Source organism: Ammospiza nelsoni, chromosome Z, assembly GCF_027579445.1.
Source record: "Ammospiza nelsoni isolate bAmmNel1 chromosome Z, bAmmNel1.pri, whole genome shotgun sequence".
Lineage (NCBI taxonomy): Eukaryota > Metazoa > Chordata > Aves > Passeriformes > Passerellidae > Ammospiza > Ammospiza nelsoni.
In genome coordinates this window covers 64217044-64242973 of record NC_080669.1, presented here as the reverse complement: position 1 = coordinate 64242973, position 25930 = coordinate 64217044, and the positions used below count along the sequence as shown (strand labels likewise).

Genomic DNA, 25930 nt, shown 5'->3' with positions numbered 1-25930 from the left:
AACATTCTGCTATCAGGTCAACCATCCATAGCACAGCATTCTTGAGGTTATTTTTTAACACCTTCACATTCCTTTTACATTTAAACTATATGTAAAGTCTTGCTGGTTCTTCTTATTTGAACTAATATGCATATCTTAAATGACAAAGTTTCAGTGAGTCATACCTCACTTAACTTTCCTCTTGTAGTTTAGCTTCTTGTTGAGTTATCTTTCTGTCTCTCTGTCTCTCAGACAGCCTTTTTTCATCTAAACTATTACAGTTCCGTCTTCATATTGCAGTTTGCTACGTGTGGGTTCTTAAGGCAAATCTAATGTTGTTGCAGGTGGTCTCCTCTTTGCAGTTAATGGAATGCCCTATCCTGGAGAGACAGAATCAGTGAAAGGATTTGTGATGAACTTCTCTACTGGGGAAATAATTGATACTTTCATTCCACTTAGAAAGGTAGAGTACTGCACAAAGTGCCTGTTACGTATAATCATATATATGAGAACATTGGTAACATTCTACTTTTCCAACTTCGTAAGAAGTTGGAAAATTTGTTATAATGTAAGGTATTCAAAAGGAATTATTTATAGCACTAAATAAAAACACTAGAATTTTGGGTATTAGCTTCTGCATGTGGTACACATTTGAAGATTATACTAACTTCTAGATGATTCCTACAGATAATACCTTCAGGCAGGATAAGCCTACTTTATTACTGCCATTACAGTTCTTAAAAGTTAATTTAAGAGAATAATGAAGGAATTGAAAGATTCATGTATTTAGATGCTAGTAATTTGTCAAAAAATAGAACTTATTCCCAAGCAGAAATATTATTCCTAAGCAGAAATAATATGGTATATAATAACTGTATGGTTATATCCCTCTTTACAGAATACTAGTGATAAGTTAAGGCTAAATGTTCTTCATGCAGTATTGTACATTAAATTTGTGGGGTTTTAACAGTCTCTATATATTGTCTTAGATTGAAGAATTAATGTTAATATTCGCACTTCTTGGTACACATACACTCTTTATTTGCAGTCCAACTTTAAATTATATTCAGAGTTATTTTTTCTGAGTATAGCAAATAGCTGTTTTGCATATGAACTTTAACAAAAATTAAATGTGTGGGTTTCAAACCAAGATTATTTTTGAAAATACATATTTCAGTGGATAAAGTGGAATGTAATAATATGAATAGAAATAATACTAATATAATTTTTTTAGCATTAATATATGGAATAATCTCTATGTCATTATCCCTGGAGAAGGCAAATTAAGAGAAATGAAATTCCTTTCACACATTTGGGTTTCACACTAGCACCTACTAGCACCTGCTGCATTTTCCAGTCTAAAGCAGGATTGAATGTGACCAGGCTCAAGTTAGGTGTTAAGAAGACCTTATGAAAGCATAGACACTTAGGGGTAATCTGTTACTGCTTATCTTCACAGAGCTTTGAGATGCCACATGATATTGTTGCTTCAGAAGACAGAACAGTATTTGTTGGAGATGTTCATGCCAAAGCAGTGTGGAAGTTTGCATGTGTGGAAAGTACGTTCTTTTTGTTCTTAATGTCCTAACTTCATATTTTGTACCTTCAGGTCAGTATCACTTATCTGGTGCCCTTGGCCAAGAGCCTAGTGGCATAATGAGGGTTTTAAGTGTACTACAAGCTTTACTTGCAGCATTGTGTGCTGCTGCTCTGTTTTCATTAAAAGACAGTTCTTCAGCATTGTTGTGTGCTCTATCAAAGAAGAGTCCTGGGCACATGAGTTTGTCACAGAAGGAATCAACATGCATTTGCCTTCCACATCCATTGTTAGTACTTGCTTAAATAAAAGTGTTACTCTAGTATTTTAGTAATTTCAGTGTATCATTTGCTGAGAGCTCAACTGCTTCCTGTGAGGTTATCATGCAGAAAACTCCCAAGGTACAAAACTCCCAAGGTACCAACTCCCAAGGTTTTTGGTACCTGTGACCAAAAACACAGGTCAACTTAAAAATTATATTCATTTCATTGGGAGCATTCATCACTAGAAAATTAATCTAGTATAATTTGAAGTCCTATATTTATACAGAGGAAATACTTGTCTGTTTTAATGTAGTAACCCCCAAGGCAAGCAGCCTCAGTTCAGGGAGAGGAACCTGATTAGTCAGACTTCAATTTAGTAGGATTCAGAGAGAGATTACATGTTTTACAGGAATACAAATATAATTCACTGCTCCATTATATGGGATAAAAAAAATGTATGACAGACATGAAGTCTTAGCCTTCAGGATGTTAGTCATCCAGTAAGAGTCCACGGCTATAAATGACTAAGCTAGTTATTCTTTATTTGTCTTGTTTATAATGAATGGATCTTCCTTTGGGGCATTTGGTATCAGCTGCTCTTAATAACAGGAGGCTAGACCAGATAAATTGTAATTCTGATTGGATATGTTTTTATCTGCATCTAGTAAACTGAACATGAACAATTCTCAGCTGTTATTCAAAGAAATATGAGAATAAAAAAGTAATGGAATTTATACAGGTTAGATGAGGGACCTCCTAGTATAAAATTTTCTTTTTAGCTTTTGCTGAAGTATAAAAGAGCAGTAGCTAAGAAACCCTGATTCAACCAGCCTTTAATTCACTATGATTTTGATAATAATAAACAATTTTATTTTTGCAGGAATCTATGAACCTTTAGGCATACACATAAAATCTTTCTGTTTCATATAAAAGGTGATTATTGCAAGCAACCTACATGAACTGGGCTCTTCCTTTCTTTCCTCTGGCCTTGTGAGCTACTGAATAGTTTATATTGACTCTCCGTGGTGAAATTCAGGTGTTGATGGGAATGTTTACTGTAGGATTGTACTGTACATTTGAAAAAGCTAGCAGGAAGATGTCACTGAGTGCCTTTCTGAAATATCAGTTTTCCTGAAGAATGATTTTGTTTTACAGAAATGGAACATCGGTCAGTTAAAAAGGCTGGTATTGAGGTACAGGAGACAAAAGGTTAGTCTGATTCATAATGAAAATGAAGGGATCAGTATGTTCATGTAGACTAGGGCTGCTTCTGCCAAGCTGAAGAGACAAAATGCTGACTAGTTTGACCTGGTTTTTGTGCATTCCTATTGGAAGCACTAGAAGGAAGCTTGTAACACTGTTACATGGTAGATGCTATTTCACAACCAATCCAAACATTTCATTTCCACTGATTACAAGTGCTTCATTGTCACGGAATAAAAAATTTACTAGTAGGTCAATTCCATTCTACCGTCTGGTATGTTCCAGTTTGGTATCTGTGGCAGCTCCCTTAGATGCAAAAATAGCTCTAAAATACAACAGCAACAATTACTCCCCAGCACCCTCCCCGACTCTACATCCCTCCACCACCAAAAAAGGGTTATTTGAAATGACAATTGGTTTATATTCCTGTGTAGTCTTTTAGTACTCAGCCTTGTCAGTCACACCATATGGCAAGAAATGCTATTTTTTTCTATTTACATTTCCTCCCATAGATTTATTAGACTTTTTTTTTTAATTTAATCTGCATGAAAATGAAAAAAAAAAGGAAAAAGAAAATGAAAGCATATAGAAATAAAATAAGGAGACAGTACACAGAGGAGATTCAAAGGAGTAAAATACCAATTAAGGTAGATGAGAAGTAATTTTAACCATTTGTGTTCTATTATGTAGCTCATTTTCCTTCCAGAAAAACAATACCACATTATGGTACTATTTATAAAGGTATTAAAAATGTTCAAATGTTCTTAACTGGTTTTCTTTGCTTAAACTCAGAGCTTAAGTAGTTTTCTTTAGCCATATATATGCAGACAGAGAAAAATAAAAAAAATCCCAACTGCCAATTGAAAGCATATAGAATAATGTAGAATAAGGAAGGCTAATGAAACAATGAAATGCTTACTGCCATCACTGTTATCCTTTTATTTTATCTTCATTGGTACACCAGCCTGCCTGAAGCACTCAAAAGGGAAGTGTTGACATTACAGCATGCTGTATATCTAGGGATATGTAAATGCCTTTTGGCTTTCTTTAGCTGACACTTCTGATGTCATAGAGAAAAAAATGCAATAGTAACACCAGCGTAAGAAAAAGGTTTTAAGTAACAATGTCTAAACTGTTTAGGTAGGCTGAAATTAACATCTTTCAGCTCCACTGGGAGAAAAGAGCCAATGGACTTTGTGTTATAATGCTTAATAAATGGAGAGGAGAAGCTTGCACTCTCACTCTCCTGGTGACTGTTACTAGTGATTGTACTACTGTGACATGGGGGGAAATATATAGAGAACTGTAACTTTGCCCAGAGGTGGGAAAGACAGTGGAGGAAAATCTTCCTCAGCAGTTAACTGCTTCTTAATAGACAGGATGTTTTCATTGTGTCATTGTTATCCTTGTGCTTGTGATAACAATGATATTATTTATCATTATCATATTATTGATCATTATGTCGCATTATTTATCATTTATCAACTGGACCATTTGCTACTTCTTCAGAGTAGAACATAATTTTAATTTTGATACAGAGTCAAAACAGTGCTGGTTGAAAGTATTTGTGATACAGCTACTTGTAAAGACACGCTGTTCAGTCTGAATTTAAAATACTTAGCTAGGCAGTTTTACTTACTAAAAGTTATCACAAAGCATTTGCAACATCATAAAGGTTTTTCTGAAAGTTTTTCTCCTTGTGGGTATAGCGTTAACAAATTACTCAGCAAGACTGAATGCAGTTTTCAAAAGCTCTCCAGATCAGTAGAACCAAAATTCCTTCATGGAATGTAACAGTTCTGAAAATTTAACCCTTTGCCACAGTTTTATTAGTAAGATCTTTAAACTTTTTCTTTGTGTATATGATAATGTGATGTATACTGGCTTTGTGTATTTTTTGTGGAAATGTTTTTGTCAAAACAAGATGTTTAATTGATGTTATTTGCAAAAATAACCATGTGGTGTAATTACCATTGGGGTAATTTCCTATATTTTAAATAGTAGATACTTTTTAGGACAAAACTGTTTGGAACATCTCCTTTCCTTATTTGAGAAAAGGGGAGGGAATCTTTGCTAATGAGCGGTATCATTCAGACTTGCTCTCCCTTTTATTTGGGATAACATCAGCAAAAGCCAAAAATGTCTCCGTAAGAGTTTGCCTTTGTTTCCTTGTTACAAAGCACTTAAGATATCCTAGCTTGTTGTTTCCTGAAACACCATGTTCTGCAACAGCTGTTCAAGCAACAGCTTGATGTATATGGATAACATATGAAAATTGTTTTCTTTTTAAAGAATCAGAAACAATTGCTGAAGCCAGATTGAAAAACAAGCCAGAAGCAAGAGACCCTCTAAAGAATATGGATAAGCAACACTTGGTCCAACAGGCCAGCAGCACTGGAGTTTCCTTTGTTCTTATTACAACTCTTCTTATTATCCCTGTTGTTATCCTGCTGGTAATTTTAGTATTTATTCGGTGGAGGAAGCCAACTGTCTATGGAGGTAACTGTGAGTAACTGCTCTAGAAAACAGACTCTTATTATTCCAGTTCCAAATGTCACTGAACACGGGGGGGTGAGGGTATGAAGAGAGCAGCTCTCTGTGCCTTTGCCCTCCTGAACAGTTGAAGTGGTGCTGCATGCAAACTTACTGCTTGGCAGGGACACAGCACCTGCAGCCCCCTGAGCCTTTAAACTAGCCTCAAGCTAGCACCTCTTCACAACATGTATCAAAGATTTTATTTGGTATCAAGGCAAAAACTGGTATATCGGAAATTTAATAATAGAATAAATTAATTTCAGAAAATTTAATACTGCAAGCATAGTTTGATTTTTTAAAATCAAAAAAATCAAACTTTAAGCTGCTAAAACAAAAGGCTCCATATGGGTATTACAGAGATACTGGCAAAATTAAAGCAGATACCATTACAAGAGATTTTGTATTATTGCTCTCTCCCACCTAGTCAATTCTGTGAGTCAGACATTCTTCCATAGTGCACCTTAATCCATAGCTCTGAAAGCTTTAATTGGTACTTAGAAGTTATGTAAACAATTCTAAATTTGTATTGTATAATAACATTATTTTTCATAAATTGGCAGACTGTGATAGGCGTTTGATCACTAGACTTGTTATTTTGTATCACAAAATTGTTTTATCAAGATACTTTCATCCAGAGAAGAAAATGTACATGGACTACGCAACATAGTTCTGCCACTGGTCAGGACCTACTCTGACAGAGTAGGCCATTCAGCAGTCTAATAAGGCTGCAGGACTGAATTGGATGTATTGTATTTGAAGACTTCAGCTTACAGCTTCCTGACTTTTGTATTCAAATGTGTTAGCATACCAAATATGCTAGATAGCATATCAAATATGCTAACACTTGAGTCTATTGCAGTACTGCCATAAATGGCTTCTTAGAGCTGCTGAGTAGTTTCTTGAATGTCTGTGATTTTTATCAGAAAATATAGGTACTTATTTGATCACAGAGCAGCTCAGGGTTTAGCTTATTTTTGAAATTTATTTTATTTTTCAGCTGATGGGGAGCGCAAACTTGATTCTAGTTCAGGCAGAATTTTAGGCAGACTTAGAGGTAAGTAGTCACTGATTATATTTTCAAATGCAGTAACTCGAGGCTTTTTTTCTGTATTCATGTTGATTAACAGATTTGATGGAACTTTCTTGAAGGAAGGATTGGGGGCAATGATCAGGGGTTTTTGGAAATTTATTTTACAACAACTTCTATTTGTCATTATCTGCCCACTAAAGAAGATGAGTCACTACCAGTGAGAGCAGGAGCTATAATGAGTTATTGTAGATCTGGTGAATTAAATGAAGCATTTTGAAACTAAGGGCAAATGGGTAGGAATGCCAATAGCCTGTGTAGAATTAATGAAATAATGGATGCTAAAAAAGCATTGTCCGGAACTTCTACTTGTAAGATTAATTTCCTTCTTCTTTCCTGTTATATACACCTAGCTTTTGTGGCTCATATGCTGAACCTTTAAAAATAGTTTCTGGAAGGACACTTAAAAGAATCACCACTATACTGTTTAATTAGTAGATAGATTTTTATTCTCCCCTTACAGTTAAAGCAAACCTTATGAAAATCCTTTCCTTTCCACAGGGAAAGGTGGTGGTGGAATTAACCTTGGGAACTTCTTTCCAAGTCACAAAGGCTACAGCCGAAAAGGGTTTGACCGGCTGAGCACTGAAGGAAGTGACCAAGAAAAAGATGAGGAAGATGGCACTGATTCCGAGGAAGAGTGTTCAGCGTCTCCACTGCCACCACCACCTTCATCATCTTGAAACTAACGTTTGAGTTCTCCATTATATGGTTCAACCCAGAATGTCAGATTTCTTTTCCCTTAAGCATGTTTAAGATCTTGTATATTTAATTGTAAACTGTTCTAATCTGTGTGGGGCTGTACACTAGTTCCTTTAATTTTTGTTTGGTTTTAGTTATGTTTTTAAGTGAAGGAGTCTATGGAAATTCCATATCGGTGCCATTGGTTTTTATGTGAACATCTTAATAAAGCAAAGTCTTCTAATTGCAGGACTGATTTAAAGCAGTAGTATTTTATCATCAAATATGGGGATCTTGTAAATAAGTCTTACTATCTGCTTCATCAAAATATTTTTTCCATAATTATTGAGTTGCCAATTTCTGTTTTGTGCCTTTCCTCTTCAATGTCCTTAACCTGTTGCATTATAGAGAATATACAGTGCCACAAGAAAATGAAGCTGCTAAGTCTTCTATTTTTTTAAATCACTAACATGATATTGCGTTGAAGGAAAGAAAAAAGTCTCTATTTAATTTTTTTCTTCTTCCTAACTTGATGTCTTTCTGGAATGTCTTATTTTTAGATGGTATCACTGTTAGAACACTATTTTCAGAAGCTGAATGTAATTTGTGTAATAAAGTATTCGCAGAGCACTGGCTGTCAGTGTGTACTTTGGATTTTTTGCTTTCACTTTTTTGTATACGACTTTTGTAAGAGTTACAGGGGGGCACTTAACACAGTAAAAATTTTAATGTGTTTTACCAGCTGGTAAAAAAATGCTGTTTTATATGGAAGCTGAAAAATATTTTGTTATGTCACAGGGTTGTTTTTTTTTTTTTAAGACTAATAATCTTCATCACAAAGTCAAACTTAAACATCTAAAGAGGGATTTTACTTATATAATAAAGCTGCAAGGTATTTCCTTAATAAAACACATGGTCACAGCAAAGAGGAAGCCTGTGTCTCAAATTAAATATGCAAATTAGTCAGGGTAGGCATCTAATACTACCTCATTAGAAGCAATGATTTTCTTTTTTCTTCCACATTTTCTTTTTCATTCATTCAACAGGAACCCTCAGTCCTGTAATGAACTCTCTCATTTAACAGCAGACTTACAGAAGTCCTGCTGGATAATTACCCTCTCTGTATGAGTCATCTAGAGTGTGAATCACTGTGTAACATTATTATGACTAATCAGTCCAGTTTGAGGATCAGAGCATAATTAATGTTCTTTTAAAACTGCTATTATGAGCAGAGTGTACACAGCTGTAATTGCCACAGGGTTTTATGAAACAGTTTTCATCGTCATCATTGCAGGTGTTGTAATAGGCTACTGCTGGCATTGAGATTGGAAAATAGGCTTTAAGTTCCTTGTGGTGGTTTTGCAAGGTCTGTGGGGCAATAAGGGTAATGATAGTGGAGAAAAAGGTAAGGTTTCTTCTCCCAGGAAGATTTTATAAATCCCCTTTTTCTGGGAAAAAAAAAAAAAAACACCAAAAAAAAAAAAAAAAAAAAAAAAAAAAAGAAAAACCAAAACAAAAACCCCCAAACTTAAAATGCATTATAAGCTGGTTTCTTTTCTCACATACAGCAAAATCTCCAGGACAGCCATCTGAAATGCTGGAGTACAGCCACAGTTTCATGTGAAATTTATTTAGTGCATACTCTTAAGTTGCTTTCTCTCCTGCAAATTTTTGTTTTCCTAAGGTTACAAAGAAAACAGCATGTTTCTTTCTCACCTTTGAAAGTAAGGCAATATTATTTTTGGCAGTGGCCTTGATCCTCATATATATGAATAAAAATAAATCAATTGGGAAGAATCCTCTGAAGCTGTCTGCAACAATTCTGTTACTAGTTTACAGGAAGTTTCCAGTGACAGCTATTAAGAAAGCTCTGGTGATACTGCTGTCATAGGTGGCATATAAGCTATCAGTTGTGAAAGATCACAGGTTTTCTCCAAAGCAGTCAATAAGAGTATATTTTTCTAACATTTGGTTAGCTCACTTAATGTCCAAGTGATGTTGGGTGTTCTCTGCTTGCATTAGTAGAGCTCAGTGGAAGAAATATGCAACTTCCCTCTTTGTCCTTTCCTTTATTTGAGCTGTATCTCCAATTATTGATAATGCTTTGTTGAGGAGGAATCAGCCAAAGAGTTTAATTGCAAGTACAGGCTAAAATAGATGATTTGAGCTTTAATCATAATCTCAGCTCTCTGGAATTCAGACATTGCAAGGGCTACAATAATCCTGGGCTGCCTAAAGCAAAGCAGGATGAGGGAGGAGATTCTACTCTGATCTGGTGAGACCCCACCTGCAGTGCTGCATCCAGCCCTGGGATCCCCAAAATAAGGAGGATGAGGACCTGTTGGAATTGGGTTGAGAGAGGGCCACAAGCATAGTCAGAGGGCTGAAGTACCTCTTGGAGTTTTTCGGTCTGGACAAGAGAAGGGTTCCCATAGATCTCATTTTGGCCTTTGAGTGTTTAAAGTGGGTTTATAAGAAAGAACTGTTTTACCAAGGACTATAGTGATAGGACAAGGGGGCAATGGTTTTAAACTGAAAGATGAAGATTTAGATTGGATATTAGAGAGAAATTCTTTGTTCTGAGCATGGTGAGGCATTGGCACAGATTGCCCAGAGAAGCTGTAGATGCCTCATCCCTGGAAGTGTTCAATGCCAGGTTAGATGGAGCTCTCAGTAATCTGGTCCAGCAGGAAGTGTCCATGCCCATAGCAGAGGGGGTGGATTAGGTGATCTCTAAGGTCACTTTTAACCCAAGCCATTCTGCCATTTTTAATAACTGAACAGACAGGCAACCAACTACTTTCCAGCACCAATCAAGTTTCAGCACCTCAGGTTTCATGCTCCTAATTTTGGTGAGGTGCAATGCAGAATTGGAACATCTGAACCTGCTTGAAGGCACTGAATGTTCTTAGTCTCTTATTAAAGCTGCATCTTTTGAAAACAATGTACTAGAGATTCCATACTGCAATAGAAAAATTAATGTAAAAAAGAAGCTACAAGCTTTCTGAATCAGTTCTCATTTTAATAAGCCAGCAGACCATCCTCCATCCTAAGAGGTTCTGTGTGCTAATATTATTTATTGTATTAAATATTGAATTCTGGTTATTCAGTCTAAACTTTAGAGAGCATGTTTAAATTAGTTTTCAGTAGTTGCTCCAGAAAAGACTGTGCTTTAATGAACAACATGTAATTGCAATTTTAAGATTTAAAAGACATGGTACTATCTTCCATGCGTTGTTTATTAATCTTTTCTTAAGCCTTTTTAAGAAGGAAGAATCTTGGCTATTGTAGGGGCTAAATATTTTCATTAAAATTAGGCTGACCAAGTAGCTCAGCACCTTTGTGTACTGTATTAAGCATCTCCCTGTTTTAAATAGTCTGACTCATGTGAAGCCTTACAGAGTTATGGGAAGGTGGTTGTGATCCACTGGCAAGTGGCATCAGGTAACTTTTGGTACCTTTTTGTGAACCTGCGGTAAGTGAAGGCATACTGGGGCAACTGCAAGGTGCCATGAGGAGTATGCACTGACTTGTAACGCACAGGGTGCCACCCACATCACCTGAAGGTGCCCCAATGAACTGAAATTACAATCCCAATTAAACAGCTGTCCTTTCCACCAATACCATCAATTAGGTATAAATTGATTCCTTGGGAAGCATCTTGATTAAGTAGATTTCTAATGAAGCAGTGCACTGTAGAGTTAATGAGGATTTATAGATCATTGTGGTGAATTTCAAAAGCTTCTTCCTTGCCAAAACTAGATTTAAGTTTTATTAATAGCTGTCACGCTACAGTGGATTAGGATTAAGCATGTGTCATGCTACAGAGAAGGGGCTTGGTGATTTTTAGGTTGCTATTCAAATACATATGTGAAAACCTGTTTGAAAGACTTCATATGTATTAGCAGTAAAAGTTGTGGGGACCATCACTTGAATTGCCGAGCAATTCAAGACCAACTTTATTACTTAACTGCCCATTAGCACATCCTTTAAAATTTTAAAGAGTATGTCATTATATACTTTACAGTTTGTGTGGATTCCTATATTGTCCAGTAATAAAAATGCAAAAGCAGAACCAAATATTCAAGTAAATTAAAAATAAGAGCTGAAATTAAGCACTGTATTTTCTATGTTAAACAGATGCTAGTACACCACAGTTTTAGCACCCTGATTTGCCTTTACCTGTTGGGATTTTTTAATTCTTAAATGTGAAAACATTTTTATTTTTTATGTGAATTATCAAAACTTGATAGTAAAATTTACACTGTAACTGCTCTTTAGGCTCTTCTCCAGTAATGGGGAAAAAATTAGATTTGTCTGTATAGATAAGCATTACTGGCAGAAGAAAAGAGGGGAGCTAACAGTATAGAGAATTTAAGATCTATAGTGATAGCTACTTATCAAGCAAAACCTGCAAACTTCTTGCTGTTTCTGGACATGGTGGCTAAAAAACCTAAAAGAATATTCAGCTGGCATTGTTAGACATGTATTTTGGAGAGATACTGTGTGGTAGTCAGTCTGGAAGCTGGACTATATTTTTTTTTCTAAATACTATAGGTCATGAAGGCACTTTATTTTACTGTTTCTTCATCTCCATTCTACTCATATTTCTTATTAATGGGTTGTATGTGAAGCATGACATCCTGTGAGTGAAGCTCTGTCTGATTCCACTGTATAGCTTTTAAAAAATGTACAGATGATGTATGGGCAGTATTCTTGTAGGGCACTGTGCCAAAGTCCTGCTTTAAAGATGCAGTAATTTTTTCCCTAGAAAATAGTCAGTGGTAACAGTTCAGCAAACTAAGGAAATTATTAATTACAGACTATAGTTATTCTTCTGAGACATATAAGAAACCTATATTTTCTACTCTTTTTAATTACAATTGAAGAATTTTTTTCAGAATGGAGATTAGGCAACTACCAAAGTGGCTAAAGTTGGTGCAACATGGTTTTTAGGGTTTCAGGGCAGAACCCTGCCCTTGCCACTCAGTACTCTGAGTACCCTCTCCCCTCTGTTATTGCTTCCTTCAACCATGACACATCCTAAAACAGCTGCTCAAGAGAAAATTACTTTCAGAAAAAAGGACTGAATCCCACAATTCTGGCATGTTTCCTCAGATCTGCTCTCGGGTCACACACACTGTGCCACACATAAGGAAGTAGAGGCATGGCATTATTCCAGGCACTTTCCTAGGAGATCCTGCCCACAGCAAACAAGGTGTAACGAGTACTGAAAGGTGCTTGGAAGCCGTAAAGCTGTACTGAAAGTTTACCACAGTTGGTAGCTGTGGTATAAAACCACCTAAAACACGAGTATTTTTGTACTCTGGTTCACATGACAGGTCAGTCATGCAGCCTTCACACAATGCGGGTCATGTTGCTCTCAGAAATGTATTCGTGCTCTCGTGATTATCGACAGTTCGATGTGAAAATTACCGAAAATTCTGCTGCGAACGTGGTCTCGGAAAGAAGTCCTCAGAAGGGCAGGGCGGGCAGCAGTTCCTGCGAGCCCGGCGCACCCGTGGCCGGCGGCTCCCGCGGATCCAGGCTGCCACCGTGCGACCGACGCTCCAACACAAACCCAGAACGGCTCCCGCTGGAGACAAACGCACGAAAGCTAAGACTGTAAACAAATTGCGGTATGCAGCGTAACTATGCGCTCTGCTTTCCTTCTTCTTGGTCTTTATTCTGTGGGAGGGTGGAGGATGTTTCTGACTAGGTAAAGACTCAGAATCAATCTGGTGGGGAAGCACAAGTATTATTTACTGCATATCACTGAAACGCTGCACTAAACAGGACTCATTTGCTTAAGGGCTTTTCTGTTGGGGCTTTTATATCTGCCAGCTTTGTGAAGAGTAATGAGTATTTTTTGCAGTTTGTCTGGAATCTGATATAGTGTTACTCACTCTGTACACAAGGGGGAAGTGAGGCATAAGGAAATTAATGGCATCAATTGCCAAGAATAATCAACTAATTTTAGGTACTGAATTCATGAAATCTGATTGATTCCCTTTTTACCCACTTACTCAGATATCACTTTGCATATTCAAGGCACCAATTCTTGGCACCAGCTGCATCCCTGAATGTTCCAGTTCTGTGGATGAGTTTTGAAATGCTTCTCAAGCATCCAAAAAAGGGCTCACCTATGTGAGTAATGAGTAGTATGTGGCAATACAGAATTATAGAAACTTGTATCCAAGTGATCTGCTCATTACAGCAGACCATTGTAACAGGGCAGCACTGCCTGGCAGTGGGGACATGCTGTATTTCCTACAACAGTTATTGTTCACTGGCATACCTGCTTCTTCTACCAGTGCAGCAAGTTTGCTGCAGATCCCTTCATCTACACACAACCTGCAAGAACTGACCAGGGAATGCATCTCTCAGGATTAACTGCTCCAGAATCAAATGCTTTAGGATTCAGTTTACTGTCTGGTTTCTTCTATCTGGAAGAGACTTCGTCTTCAAACTAAAGCTTTTGTTGTGATGCTTTTCACTCAAAATTTCTACAAAGTTTTGTTACCAAGATATAGACAGCAAGCCGGCAGGTCTTCTAATAGGTGCAGATGAGTATAGTACCCATTTTTTGAAGACACTGCTAAATCTTGCTTCCTTGTGTCAGTTTTGGCCAAACTGTTCTTTTTTTTTCATTTTCCAGTGATGTTTTTCATGTCAATAGTTTGAAAACCCTGTATTTTATTTCAATTAACCTCCTCCATCCACAGGAGGCCACATTTCAGTGCACTGGTAAGTCACTAATGCCTTCTTGTTAATACAGTAGATGAAAATTACCAGGAAGGGTGAGCAATCAGCAATATGTTAAATATACACAGTATGTTAATTGTTTCTGTGTTTTGCCCATTACTCTCACTGCAGCATTTTCTTTCTTTTCAGTGTCGCTCTAACAACTCTACAGCACTTGGGTTAGCCCAGGGCTACCGCAGAAAACAGCTCTGCTGTACTATGCAAAATTCAGGAACTGATCACTTAGAGTAAGAAAAAAAAAAGTGAGGCTGGTTCTCTTTTGCAGCTACTAAAGCAGAAAAGAATCTTACAAACAATGCCTTACTCTCCCGTTTTATCCCTGACAGTAGTATTTTCTTCAAAAGGATGATATATAAAAATAAATATTTATTCCATGTGTGCATACACACAATGTACTCAAAAAGACTCTTTCTGAAGTCTTGGTGGAGAAAAACTGTATCTGTAGGACTGCATTTTCAGAAGACACAAAATAGTAAGAGTGTTAATTATTTTTCATTTGAAGTTTAAGATAGGATTCTGGCATGGTGTTGACTGCTTTTCTCACATAGATACTGCCCATATTAAAGACATACTGTAGTGTACATTTAATTTCTGTAGGAGGTAGGTACCTAATCAGCCTTGATGACCACATCGAATTGCCTAAAATTAACTGAAAACTCCTAATAAATAGTACTTTCCTCCACTTGTGTTAAGTCACATGACATTCCGGAGCAGAAATGAGAGGGATCATAAAAATTCAGACAGCAAGATAAGCAAATCTTCCACAGCATCATCCATAAGTTGCTGAATTTCTCATTCAGTTTTATGCTAGTTTTCCTCATGTCAATTCCCTACCAAAAAAAACCAAACCAAAACCAACAACCCCCCCCCCCAAAAAAAACAACAAAACCAAAACAACAATAAAAATTGACTTCCACTCATCAGTTTTCCATGTGAAAAAATTTCTGTGCTGCTGACTTTGAGAAACAGTCTTCTCGGCAGGAAGTCCAGACTAGAAACAACTTACTCAAGGAAATCAGAGAATAAGTTAATACCACTGCTTCATGTTTCATAGCCCACTGTCCATGGAAAACCTCCCCAACGTGCACAGGCTCAGTGAAGAGGTAACTGTAATGGAGAAATCAAATGTTTGTGGAAAAACCACATATTACTATTAAATGCTCTTAAGGGTTTTTCACATGCCTGAAATATTAAAACTGCCTACACTAGTAGACTTTTGATGAGCAGGGAACAGCTGAAGTCCTCATTGTTTCATGCATAGAACACTACATGTATTTGATTTTGGCAGTTTTATTGTTTTGGGAGATCTTAAATGGATTAGGGTTAAAAGTTGTACAAGTCAGATGCTGCAGCTTCTCAAAACGAATAGAAAACTGTTATATAACAGGAAAAGGAAGACATGAGCTTCGCTGTAGTGGAGGAAAAATTTACACCAACTTGCTTAGGTTTTAATTCATCTGACAATGCACATTAGGAATAAGTCATCCAAGGATTAAATGGAAAAGGTCATTACAGTGAAATGATGCATTGTGTCCTGAGAGGATAACAGTAAGGCATGGCCACATTGCCATTCTACCAACAAAATCTGGAATTGAAATGCACGATCAGAATATGTGCTTTTACTAGCGCCTTTTCTTAACACCCAGACAAATTAGATACCTAAAGCACTCTTAGATTCATAAAAGAGTAAAGTGGATTGGGCTAAGGAGGTTGGAGCTATTACTTTTTTTTTCAGTTTGCCACAGTAGTTCCAAACTGCTTGGCAATGAAATGTGATAAAGACTATGCTTAAGTATCCTCTGTCTTTGTCTGAAGTGTCCAACAAGGTGATGGCCATTGCTCTGGCTTTGTAATGTTTGGTTCAATGCAATGATCTTCTCTCAGCTCAGACTCAAGTTTACCATCTGCTGATTCTTGGTCTTTGCAGGCTGCAGGTGGAATCTGTACAGCAGACACGATATCTCTTTTGTAGGCATTTATTTCTTTTTCAGCAAAATAGTCTGCTTGGCTTGAATTATTAGATCTTTCAGATAAGCCAATATAGTCATGGTCAAAAACTACTGCACCTTGTAGAATGTAATGGTTGCCTGTAAAAGGAAAGTAGCCATTAGTTCAGATCTCTGAAGCCATACCTGAAATGTTAGTGAGGTGCTAACTTACTTTTCAAAATAATTTCCAAAAGAGGACAAGAATGTTTGAGTGACAGTAAACCGATTATGTGAATTTCCCAATTTCACTGAGGATCAAACGTTTGGCATCTCGTTACATCCACAAAATAATCCCTGGGATGATCCAGATTTAGAGCTGTTCTTAGCTAAGTCAATGATTAGCTTGATGTTTATCTTAGTCACCTACTGAACTAATGCTTTAATACAACTACTAACTTGAATAAATGGACATGTAGATTCTTTCATTTTTGTGCATGCACATGGATAAATGTGGTTTCTTCATGCTCTCGCTGGAAAATCTTAGTTCAACACATAACAGGCTTCCTTAAACCATAAAAAGTTTAAAAAGTAAATAAAGTAGGTAAGTAAAAAAAAAAATGAAGCAAAAACCCCCAAAATCTATCCCAGCCAAGACCAAGACAGTCACTTCCTGAAAAAAGGAATTCTACGTCTACACACTGCTTCTGCAGTACTCAGGAGTAAACATATTAGGTTCTAATACTACAAAGACCACTACTTTCAGCTTTTCATACAGTGACATAATTTACCAAAAGTTATTGTAATAGCTATTCATTATTTATATGGTTGATATGCATGTGACTTCCTCCTCATGCATCAGCAATTTAATGAGGAAACAGAAGGCACAGAGTGATCATCCAAAAAAAGTAGAGGCCTCGTGATATGAGATGAAATCTGTATCTTAGTTACAAAATCTATAACTGATGATTGACAAAATATTTCAGCTTGTTACATGAAATTCCAGAATTAGTTTCAGCATTGTGAATCTCTCAGCTTTAAGCGGAGATGGAAGAAATTACCATCTCAATGTATTTTATCTATTTACAAGAACCAAAGTTTGACCACATGTGCCAATACTGTGGGAATTATTTTGCTCTTCAAGAACCCAGAAGTAAAAAGCAGCTTGTTCTGCGACAGAAGTCTGTGACAGACTTCTGTATACCAAGTATTTAATTTTTTTGAAAATGCCTCTGGTGACTCAAAGACAGCAAGAGCAGAAAAGAAACACCTGCCACTGTTTGATTTGCAAAGCAGCAGGCTGAAAATTTAAGACCAAGAGCAGAAGTTGACTATCCAAATCTTTGGAAATTTCTAGCCATCCTACCACATAGCATGACTATACTATTTACAGTAAGAGAAATGCTGACTTCTTTAATAGGACAATTTAAAATAAACTATTTCAAAATCAGTTCCCTGACGTAGTCTTTCTATTTTACGGCTTTAGAAGACACTCCAATGTTGTTAAAAAAAAAAAGTCTCCATTGCATAAGCAAAATTAATGTGACTCCTCCCTACACCAAAACAGAGTAAGAAAATGCTCCTTGAATACAGGTCAGCCTGCTTATACTTCTAGCATATTCTTATACTTTTGTCAGCCAGCACAAATAGATCCAAGCCAATGATTAGAAGCAACTTTATTAGAGGCTATTTTTAAAAAGAGTTTGAACGTTATTCATGAGCTCTGTTCCGTGCTCTGCATAGTTTGACATGACACACACTCACTAGCTTACTTAGCTATTACACCACTGTGTGTGCTAATATAACTCTCACTGGTTACTGAATGATACTTTTTCATTCTAATAACCTAACACCACAAGAGAGAAGTTAAAAAAACCAAAACAAAAAACTCAACTCTTTTTACATATATAAAAATACAAACTTAAAAACTATTATATACACCTTTTTCACTGGACCCTCTTACATATGGCTTGAGGTGAGACATCTTGATGGATCTTTTCAGCCTGGATCCTGTAGAATCTCTTAATATTGCACAGCCATTTTCTGTGATGTAATCTATGATATAAGGACCGATCCATTCCGACTGGAAACGACCATCTTTCCACCAGTTTTTTCTTTGCCTGAGGACTTCATGACCAACTTTAAGTTGAAGAGTATTTAATTGTTTTGACTTCCTTTTGACTGTGATTTTGGTTCTGATTTTTGGTTCATCTGGAGTTTTTTTATCTGCCTACAGAAAGATAAATGTGAGTTACTTTTTTTTTTCAAAAGTAATCATGCAATTTTGTAGCATTGGTTAACAGCGCTTAAGCATGACATTGAGTGGTCTTAGATGTGTGTAGTTTGTAATTATGTGGGACTGACAAGTGATGAAGAAATTGCTTTTATCTTCATAAATCACTGCTCCACAGGCAATAGTTTTCTACTTCTCTATTCCACCCTCCAAGTCAGACATAGTAAACTTCTGACAATCGGTCTCTTTTAAGGGTACTCCCTCCAAATACATACCTGTTACACCGAAATTAAGGGATCACAGGGGAAGGAAAACAAACTAAAAACCACCACTCAACCCCCCACATTATTTTAAAAGGTTAATTATACTTTATAGCTCAGAATTTTTCATCTTTATCTTCAATCTTCTTACTAGTAAAATTCAAATAGATAACATTTACCTGGCAACCTGAGGTTTTGTCTTCTTCCAGTGCTTGACTGAATTTTTTAGTTGCTTCAAATATTTTGGCAAAACTACTGTATTCTCCTTCCACACACATATTCATGGGCTCAACAACACGTGGATTACGGCTGAACATTTGGAAATATGGAGTGTTTTGATCTGGCTCCTATTTATACGGGGACCAAAAGCAAGGAAATTTAGCATACAGCTTTGCCGACATTTTGGAGGACTTCAGTCAAAAGAAGAATGTTCACATACCAAATTTGTCAAATTGAAAGCATAGGCTATAGCGGATAAATGTTCATCCCAATCGTTTGGATGGTCTATGCAATACTTGTTAAGGAAAGTTTTGATTGTTTTTGAAACTTTTTCATTTACATCATGTGTCTGAGGATAAGACAATACAATTTGCTTCATTCCAAACAGTGCAAACAGTTCTTCATTTATCTTCAAAATAAGAAGAACACAATTAGTGACCATTTCTCCTGTTTTGTATCCCATTTCAAGTAAAAAAACCCTCAGATTTCCACCTCTTTGGTTGATATGATGGTGACTGGGAAAAATCTTGCATACCTATTGGCACAGAACACACCAGGACTGTGAATGAGAGCTAAAGCACTAAGTAGGGCTTAGGAGCCAGTGATTGATGGTTCCTAACCACATTTTTGCCATTTAATTTGATCTGTCATTACCTCCATGTCACAATCTGATGACTTCAACTCTTAGAGGAGCAAAGTGTGGTAAATCCTTCATAATCACTATAAGCCAACTTCAAAAATACCTTTAGCTATTGCTATCCTGGGCAAAATGGATGAAAGACATACATCAGAACGCAAATTAGTGTACAAAAAGTGTACAAATTTATGCCAATTCAAGTAAGTGACAAAACCTGCACTATGACTGCCAGGAGATAATTTTACTGTGGTCTTTTTACAAAGAATAAAGTCCTAGGAAACATTGCATAGCATTACAATTGCAAATAATTGGTTTGACATTTTTTATATTGTGCAGACATCTTTACTTTTTCAATTAAAGAAAAAAAATACTAAAGTCTTTCTGAAAAAAATTCTAAAATTCAAATCTAATATAAGGGAAAATGTATTTTTCTTGAGGGGAAAAAAACAACAAAAAACTGATTAACTAGCCATGTAAATAATTACCTGATAAACAAGCTCCTTCCCCTGATCAATAGGCATCTTTTGAGGTGGCCCATATAAGAAAAACACATTTATGATTGCCTTAGCAATTTCAGCTGCCGAAGTGTCATGCAGTGGTAAGATAACAGTCCATCTTGTAAACAAATCTGTCATAATTATGATGTATTTGTGACTTCTGTTGGTAACATTGAAAGGTCCTATTAGTTCTATAGTGACTGCTGTCCATGGATCCTCTGCTTTGATAGGGTGTATTTTGGGTACTCTGGTAGCTATGGTCTTTGCCACCTGGCAATGCTGGCAAGCATGCACCTAGAGAAGACATCAGGGAAGGTGTTATCAAATGAAAAGTGATGGTGAGGTGATGACAACCATCAGATTCACAGATCTCCACTACATCTCTGTAAATCAGGTCAGACTAGGCAATGCAAAACAAATTTATCACTTTTCTTTTTTTGCCCTTAGATTTTTCAGAAACAGCAAAAAACCAAAATAAAACCAAGCAATACTGAAGTCCAGGAAAGGGACATGTAAAAGAACTCACAGCTGAATTCTCTCCATTCTGAAAGCAGTGTGCTCTTTCAAGTCCACACTACAAATTTTAAAATCCATTACTATCTGTAAATTGTAAAGGAAGTAGGAAGCAACTGAGAGTGAAAGGAAGTCCCAATCATTCCCCTTTTGGCTCATCTATGTATGCTGTGACTGAAAAACACTGGAAGTATACATTATCTCCCATGCACAACAACTTAATCTATGGGATAGAGAACCTTTGTCCAATCTAAATTGAAACGAGAGACTCATTTTAATGTCATGTAACAGTTACACATGAACTCAAAAGTATTCACATGGTGCAGCAAGCCAATAGCAACAGTAATTTGGCCTTAAACTATTTACATAGTTTCCTGAACAGTCAAATTGTGCAAGGGGTTGCTGCGCCTGTATCTTCGGGTGGAGGAGAAAAAACTTTCCCAAGCTTTGATGTGTTTAACTATTTCCTGAACACAACTTATTGTAAAGCAGAGACACCATTTTCATATTCTTATCTGCTAGCAGCTACTCTGGTCACACATCCTTGTGATGGCCCATTGCATCCTAACAAAAATACGTGAGAGTCCTTCCACAAGAAACCTCTCTCAGGGACTGGATGTGCCCTGCCTACCAAAAGAGATTATGGCTCCCCACCACACCATAGTGGTGCACAAGCCACTAGTAAAAGAATGAAAAAGTAGTAAAAGAGCAAAAAGAAACACCATGCATTGCAAAGATGACCAGCTGCAGTGTGATTGTAAGCTTATATTTCCATCTAGTGAAACAGGCTGGGCGCTTGCTGTACCAAAGTTCACAGGATTACCAAACATTTGTAACAGACTACATAAAGTATCCTGTAGCTATGAAGCCATACCCACTGCTTGACATCATTTGTTACAGAGGTCCAGTAGTAATTACACTCCACTAAAGTCAGTGTTCTTGATATACCATGATGAGTGCCAGCAGCACTTTTGTGGCATTTCTCAAGGACTTTTTTCTTCTCTTCATCTGAAACAATTACCAGGCGCATTTGTTTTCTGTCTTTTCCAACATAGAACAACTTGTTTTCTGAAAGAAGTACCAGCAAATTATAAGGAAGTGCTTTGTCTTCTGTTCGGTTTACTAAACTACTGAGCATGACTCAGAATAGAATTTATTACAATAAGTTCACTTTTGTAAACATAGCTTTTTGTTTATAAACATTTCAATTATGTCCTTCAAAGAGCCATTAGTTCAGCCATGTTTATTATCTGGACACAGAGTTACAAGTGCAAGTCAGAATGCAAACAGCATTCCCACACGAAATCTGACTGAAACACAAACTAACACTGGGACTGGAAAGGAGAGGTAGGAGTGTTGAAACTGTTGTTTGTGAAGCTGTTGAGTGCCTGCCAGCAGCCTGACATCGATAGTCAGATATTTAACTCCTCCCTGCCTTCTCTCTACACAACACTGGCAGTTTTGATGGGATTGAGACAGTAGAGCAGACTACAATGGCTCATAGAGGCTCATATATCTCCCAGGGTTGAAATAAAGTCGGGGAGGGCCTGCAGGCTCTCAGGTAACTGATGGCAAAATTGTCCTTGTACTTCTGCCAGTCATCCCCCACAATGGATGGAGCATTCCTTGTCTCTACCTGCAGATCTATTTCCTCTTCTGTAATTCTTTCAATTATGGGTTGCAGTGACTACATATTTCTACAGTATAAAAAAGATAAAAAATGAGGTTTGGCTTTTATATAGATAAATAAACCTATCCTGGAATGGACTAAAGCAGATTGAGCTTCCATTTCTACAAACATCCTGTTATATATTAACCAGGGATTTGCAGAGCATTTGCCTCATAAAGAATGCTTATTAAAATCACAGAATGCTGCAAAGCAAGATCCCACTTTTTTTAATATTAGGAAATCTTCACCTTAATGTCTATTTTTAGCATAATTTGAGAGAAAAGTTTTACCGTTGAAAACAAATTTTTTGGCAGCTCTCCTGATTCCACTTCTTTCACTTGATAATGTTGTGGGATGATATTCCCCTGTTCGCTTGTAGTATGCAATCTGCTTCAAGTGAAGCCCACCACTTTTTCCACTACGAACCATTGCCAATCTGAACAAAATGGACAGAATTTATTAGATAAATTGTCAGAGAAAGACAATGTCAAGCTTTTACTTACTTCTTTGTATCTCAGAGCTACATATCCTGGTTACGTAGCCTCTAAGAAGAGATTACACCATCCACTATACGCATCCACTGTCAACTTTAGCAACAAGGAGCACTGCTTGAAACACTAACTTTGTTCTAAGCAGAGCTGATTTTGTCAAACGATATTTTAAAATTTCCACACAACGGAGGCTTCTACTACATTCATTGGTCAGGCAAAGGAAATGGTATCAAAGAGAAAGAAACTGTTCATCTCATTCTTGGATACCTCTCAAATTCAGTTGTGCTTGCGACAGTCCAAAGATTCATCGTAGTTGAGAACAGGAAAAAAAAACAACTTCCCAAAGAGAAATGAATGGAAATTTATTTTTTTACTAATTAATCAGACAATTAGATTTTGAAATTCCAAACCAAACTCTGCATGTGAGGTAACAATTTGTTCCTTGACACAAGCTGACTTCCCTGATAACATTAATAAGCAATAATGTCATTAGCAAGATGGGCCACTGATACAGAACCTGTTTGGGTTTGGCAAGAACAGCATCAAAATAATTATGTAATAATGAAAATTGAAATATTCACAGATAGGATAATTGATGCAGCTTCTACATCATTTGTGGTTTGCTTTTTTCCCCAAATCTTTTCCAGCAGCATAGACAAGGCAGTAGTTCAATCCTGCTTTCATCAATGTCTGCAGGAGCAGGACCAAGCTTGGGGTCAGCCATGTCATAATTTCATAGAGAATATTGGTTATCCACAGCATTAAGTAAATTTATTTCTTATCCTGCCACTGTTCCAATGCCAGACTGTGACATTATGTAGCCTGCTAAAAAGAGTAATTAGTTTGTCTGCCATATATGATAAGTGGAAAGTGACAATATCCAGTCACTCAGGAATGAACATCATCTCATTATGTGGTGATGCTATTTGAAAACAAAATGTGCAGGACAAGATGTCTATTTTTCAATTTATAGATTCTGACCTACCTTTACTATGCCGGTGGTGGGAAGGAGGTAAAGACCTCTTAAGAGTGATTATGCCTTTCATTTCATCCTTTCCTCCCAGAAAACAGAATGCAATATGTCATTTTTGGAACCTGCACCCTCAGCTAAGCACTGCTGCTAGCAATGGCAAATGCGTGACAGGAACTTCCCATTCAAAATGTGACAAGGCTTTTGCCTCACTGAATACTTCATTTTATACAAGCAGGAGCTGGTTTACCAAAACAAGCCAAGTCTCTTGTCATACAGCATTAGTGCTTTGAAGTAAAATTTTCATACCTGACAGAACTAACACAGATGTACTTCCCAACACCACAATCTCACCTGTGAAAAAAGACAGTGTTTCAGAACAGGGAAGGAGAGGAGCCAGAACACAGGACTGTTCCAACACTGCAGTTTCCTGTAAATTTGTATGTGACAACACATGCTAAACCAACCCACCAAACCAGTAAATTGGATAACTAACAGCAGAAAAGGAGGTGAGGCTGCCATGAAGTAAATTCATGTTTCTGTTGTTTAAAAGAAGTCAATTAACTAGTATTTCTGACAGTAAAAGAACATTGGTGAAGGGCAATTAAAATATCCTATCCACCAGGGGCACACATTCAAGTTTTACTCAGTGGCTTCCTTAAGGCCAGTCCTGCACTTAAGTTCCCTGAAGTCAAAGCTAGCCCAGTATGACCTGTTACTCAACCACAGGGATGATGGATTATTTGGCTTGACACAGACTTTCACACATGGGAAGAAAAGATCTTACAGCACAATCTTTATTTTTCCAGTATTATTGAAACTTGCCTGAAGTAGCGAATATTCTCCATGGATCCCAAAATTGCCCATTTTAATGAAATGAAGTTGCACCGGAACAATATACTTCTAACCAGGACCACAGCATACACTTCTTTAAAGCAAACATGCTATCCACATTTCTGCAATGGCAGTTTCTCTTATAAACATTTCGAAGAGTTTAGGTAAGCCAATGAAAGAAGAATGTGCTTCTTCTGCTAATCTTTTCTCCCACTACCTAATTTACTTTGTTTGGCCTACTCCTAAAAAATGCCAAATAAAACAGCCCTGAAAAGAACAATTTATAAAATCTTCTGGTTTTCTTATTTATTCATATTATTAATATGCTATATCTCAATACTCATAATGCATCTGGTAGCCTAAAAATCAAAGACATAAAATCAGCTATCCATTTTTTAGTACCTTAGAAGTTCAAAAAGTGTACTCTAGAAAGTATTTTAGCAAAGAGAATGAAACTTCCCCATAACCAGTGGTCTTTTAGCTTTAGCAGCTTAGCCAAAATAGTCACACCTGCTAAAACGAAGCTATTTCATCCTTTAATGCCCATTTTCTCCTACAGACAAATGCAATCCTAACTGCAAAACTATTCTTGCAGTCCAGATTTTGACCAATTCTCCTACTTCTGACTGCTGCTCTTATAAGAAGCAGGAATTGCCTGTGGAGCACTGAATCACGGTCACAGAATGGTTTGGGTTGGGATGGACTTTAAAGAACATCAACTTCCAAACTGCTGCCGGGTTCAGGGACACCTTACACTAGATGAGATCCCTCAGAGCCCCAAACCCACTTGGGTTCGAACACTTCCAGGAATGGGACAGGCACAGCTTTTCTGAGCAACCAGTTCTAGTGCCTCACCATCCTCTCAGTAAAGATTTTTTTTCCTAATATCTGCTCTAAACTTGTTCTCTTTCTTTGAATGCATTCCCCTTTGTCGTATCAGTATATGTTCATGTAAGAAGTCCTCCTCCTGTTCCCTTAAAGGCTGTTGCCAGTACACAGCTTCAAAACACCGCTTTTCTAACCCAGGTGCTTCAAAAAATGTGTCAATCAGACTGACAGACTCGCTTACATTCCGCCCTGGTTTTGCAAGCTGCGACAGAGGGGTGGGAAGGGCGCCTATGAGGCTGAGTGGGTAGGCACGCGAAACTGCGTCTTGCCGCCCGCGGTAGCGTCAGCCGCCATCCAGAATTCCAGAGATTCCTCTCGGGAAGGCGCCTCAGCATCCCTCCTGCCCACAGCACTACACTTCCCAGCGTGCATCGCGCCTGCGCAGGGCATGCCGGGAGCGGGGGTCTCGAGCGATCATCCCCTGGGCCTCGCACTCCGCGCATGCACGAAGCAACGCCAACGCGAACTTTTTGCTTCCCGCCACCGCCCCCCGCCGCCCTCTCGGCCCGGCGGGCACACCCGTGAACATCCGCCTTGCCGCGGGCACGCACCTGCTCCGGCAGAGGTACCGGCAAGGCCCGTTGCATGGGCCACAGTTTCCTGGCCAGACCAACCACAGCCACAGCCCCAGCGGCGCCCCGAGACTTTTGTGGCGCCCCCGGAAGTGGCGGGAGGGAGAGGAGGGGGCGGGGCAGCGGCGGTGCCGCCTCCTGGGGGAACTGCGGGGCCGTCGCGGGCAGGTGA

The 25930-nt window shown here is 37.7% G+C and overlaps 2 protein-coding genes across 10 annotated transcripts in view; one reads left to right on the top strand and one right to left on the bottom strand.

The window, feature by feature from the left end:
- The window catches only part of PAM (peptidylglycine alpha-amidating monooxygenase), a 115870-nt gene extending 107950 nt beyond the window's left edge, over positions 1 to 7920 (top strand). For 2 of the 6 annotated variants that reach the window (XM_059491880.1, XM_059491876.1), the window contains 6 exons: positions 324 to 442; positions 1439 to 1538; positions 2935 to 2988; positions 5275 to 5481; positions 6515 to 6571; positions 7106 to 7920. In XM_059491880.1, coding sequence (XP_059347863.1) covers positions 324 to 442; positions 1439 to 1538; positions 2935 to 2988; positions 5275 to 5481; positions 6515 to 6571; positions 7106 to 7287 — 719 coding nt within the window. In that variant the 3' untranslated portion in view covers positions 7288 to 7920. Of the gene's footprint in view, positions 1 to 323; positions 443 to 1438; positions 1539 to 2934; positions 2989 to 5274; positions 5488 to 6514; positions 6572 to 7105 lie in introns of all 6 variants that reach the window. The other 4 variants (XM_059491879.1, XM_059491875.1, XM_059491878.1 and 1 more) reach the window with 3 other exon arrangements.
- Positions 7921 to 15340: 7420 nt separating this feature from the next.
- Positions 15341 to 25838, bottom strand: GIN1 (gypsy retrotransposon integrase 1). 4 transcript variants are annotated; one of them, XM_059492481.1, is made up of 9 exons: positions 25738 to 25838; positions 23774 to 23818; positions 22294 to 22439; positions 21209 to 21402; positions 19810 to 20115; positions 18908 to 19096; positions 18648 to 18815; positions 17917 to 18205; positions 15341 to 16137 (listed from the first exon to the last, which is right to left on the bottom strand). In XM_059492481.1, the coding sequence occupies exons 3-9, from the start codon at positions 22430 to 22432 to the stop codon at positions 15839 to 15841; spliced, it is 1584 nt and encodes a 527-aa protein (XP_059348464.1). In that variant the 5' UTR covers positions 22433 to 22439; positions 23774 to 23818; positions 25738 to 25838; the 3' UTR covers positions 15341 to 15838. The 4 variants fall into 4 exon arrangements, with proteins under 4 accessions (XP_059348464.1, XP_059348465.1, XP_059348466.1 ...); XM_059492482.1 differs by lacking the exon at positions 25738 to 25838 and adding an exon at positions 25368 to 25524; XM_059492484.1 differs by having other exon boundaries at positions 15880 to 16137; positions 17939 to 18205.
- Positions 25839 to 25930: the final 92 nt, after the last annotated feature.

Bases quoted from the DNA above. Each gene is read 5' to 3' on its own strand.
- GIN1 (XM_059492481.1), bottom strand. From the start codon at position 22,432: ATGGTTCGTAGTGGAAAAAGTGGTGGGCTTCACTTGAAGCAGATTGCA. The intron at 21,403-22,293 runs GTAAAACTTTTC...TACTTCTTTCAG, and splicing joins CAAAAAATTTGTTTTCAACG to AAAACAAGTTGTTCTATGTT. The intron at 20,116-21,208 runs GTATGGCTTCAT...TGTCTTCTCTAG, and splicing joins CAAATGATGTCAAGCAGTGG to GTGCATGCTTGCCAGCATTG.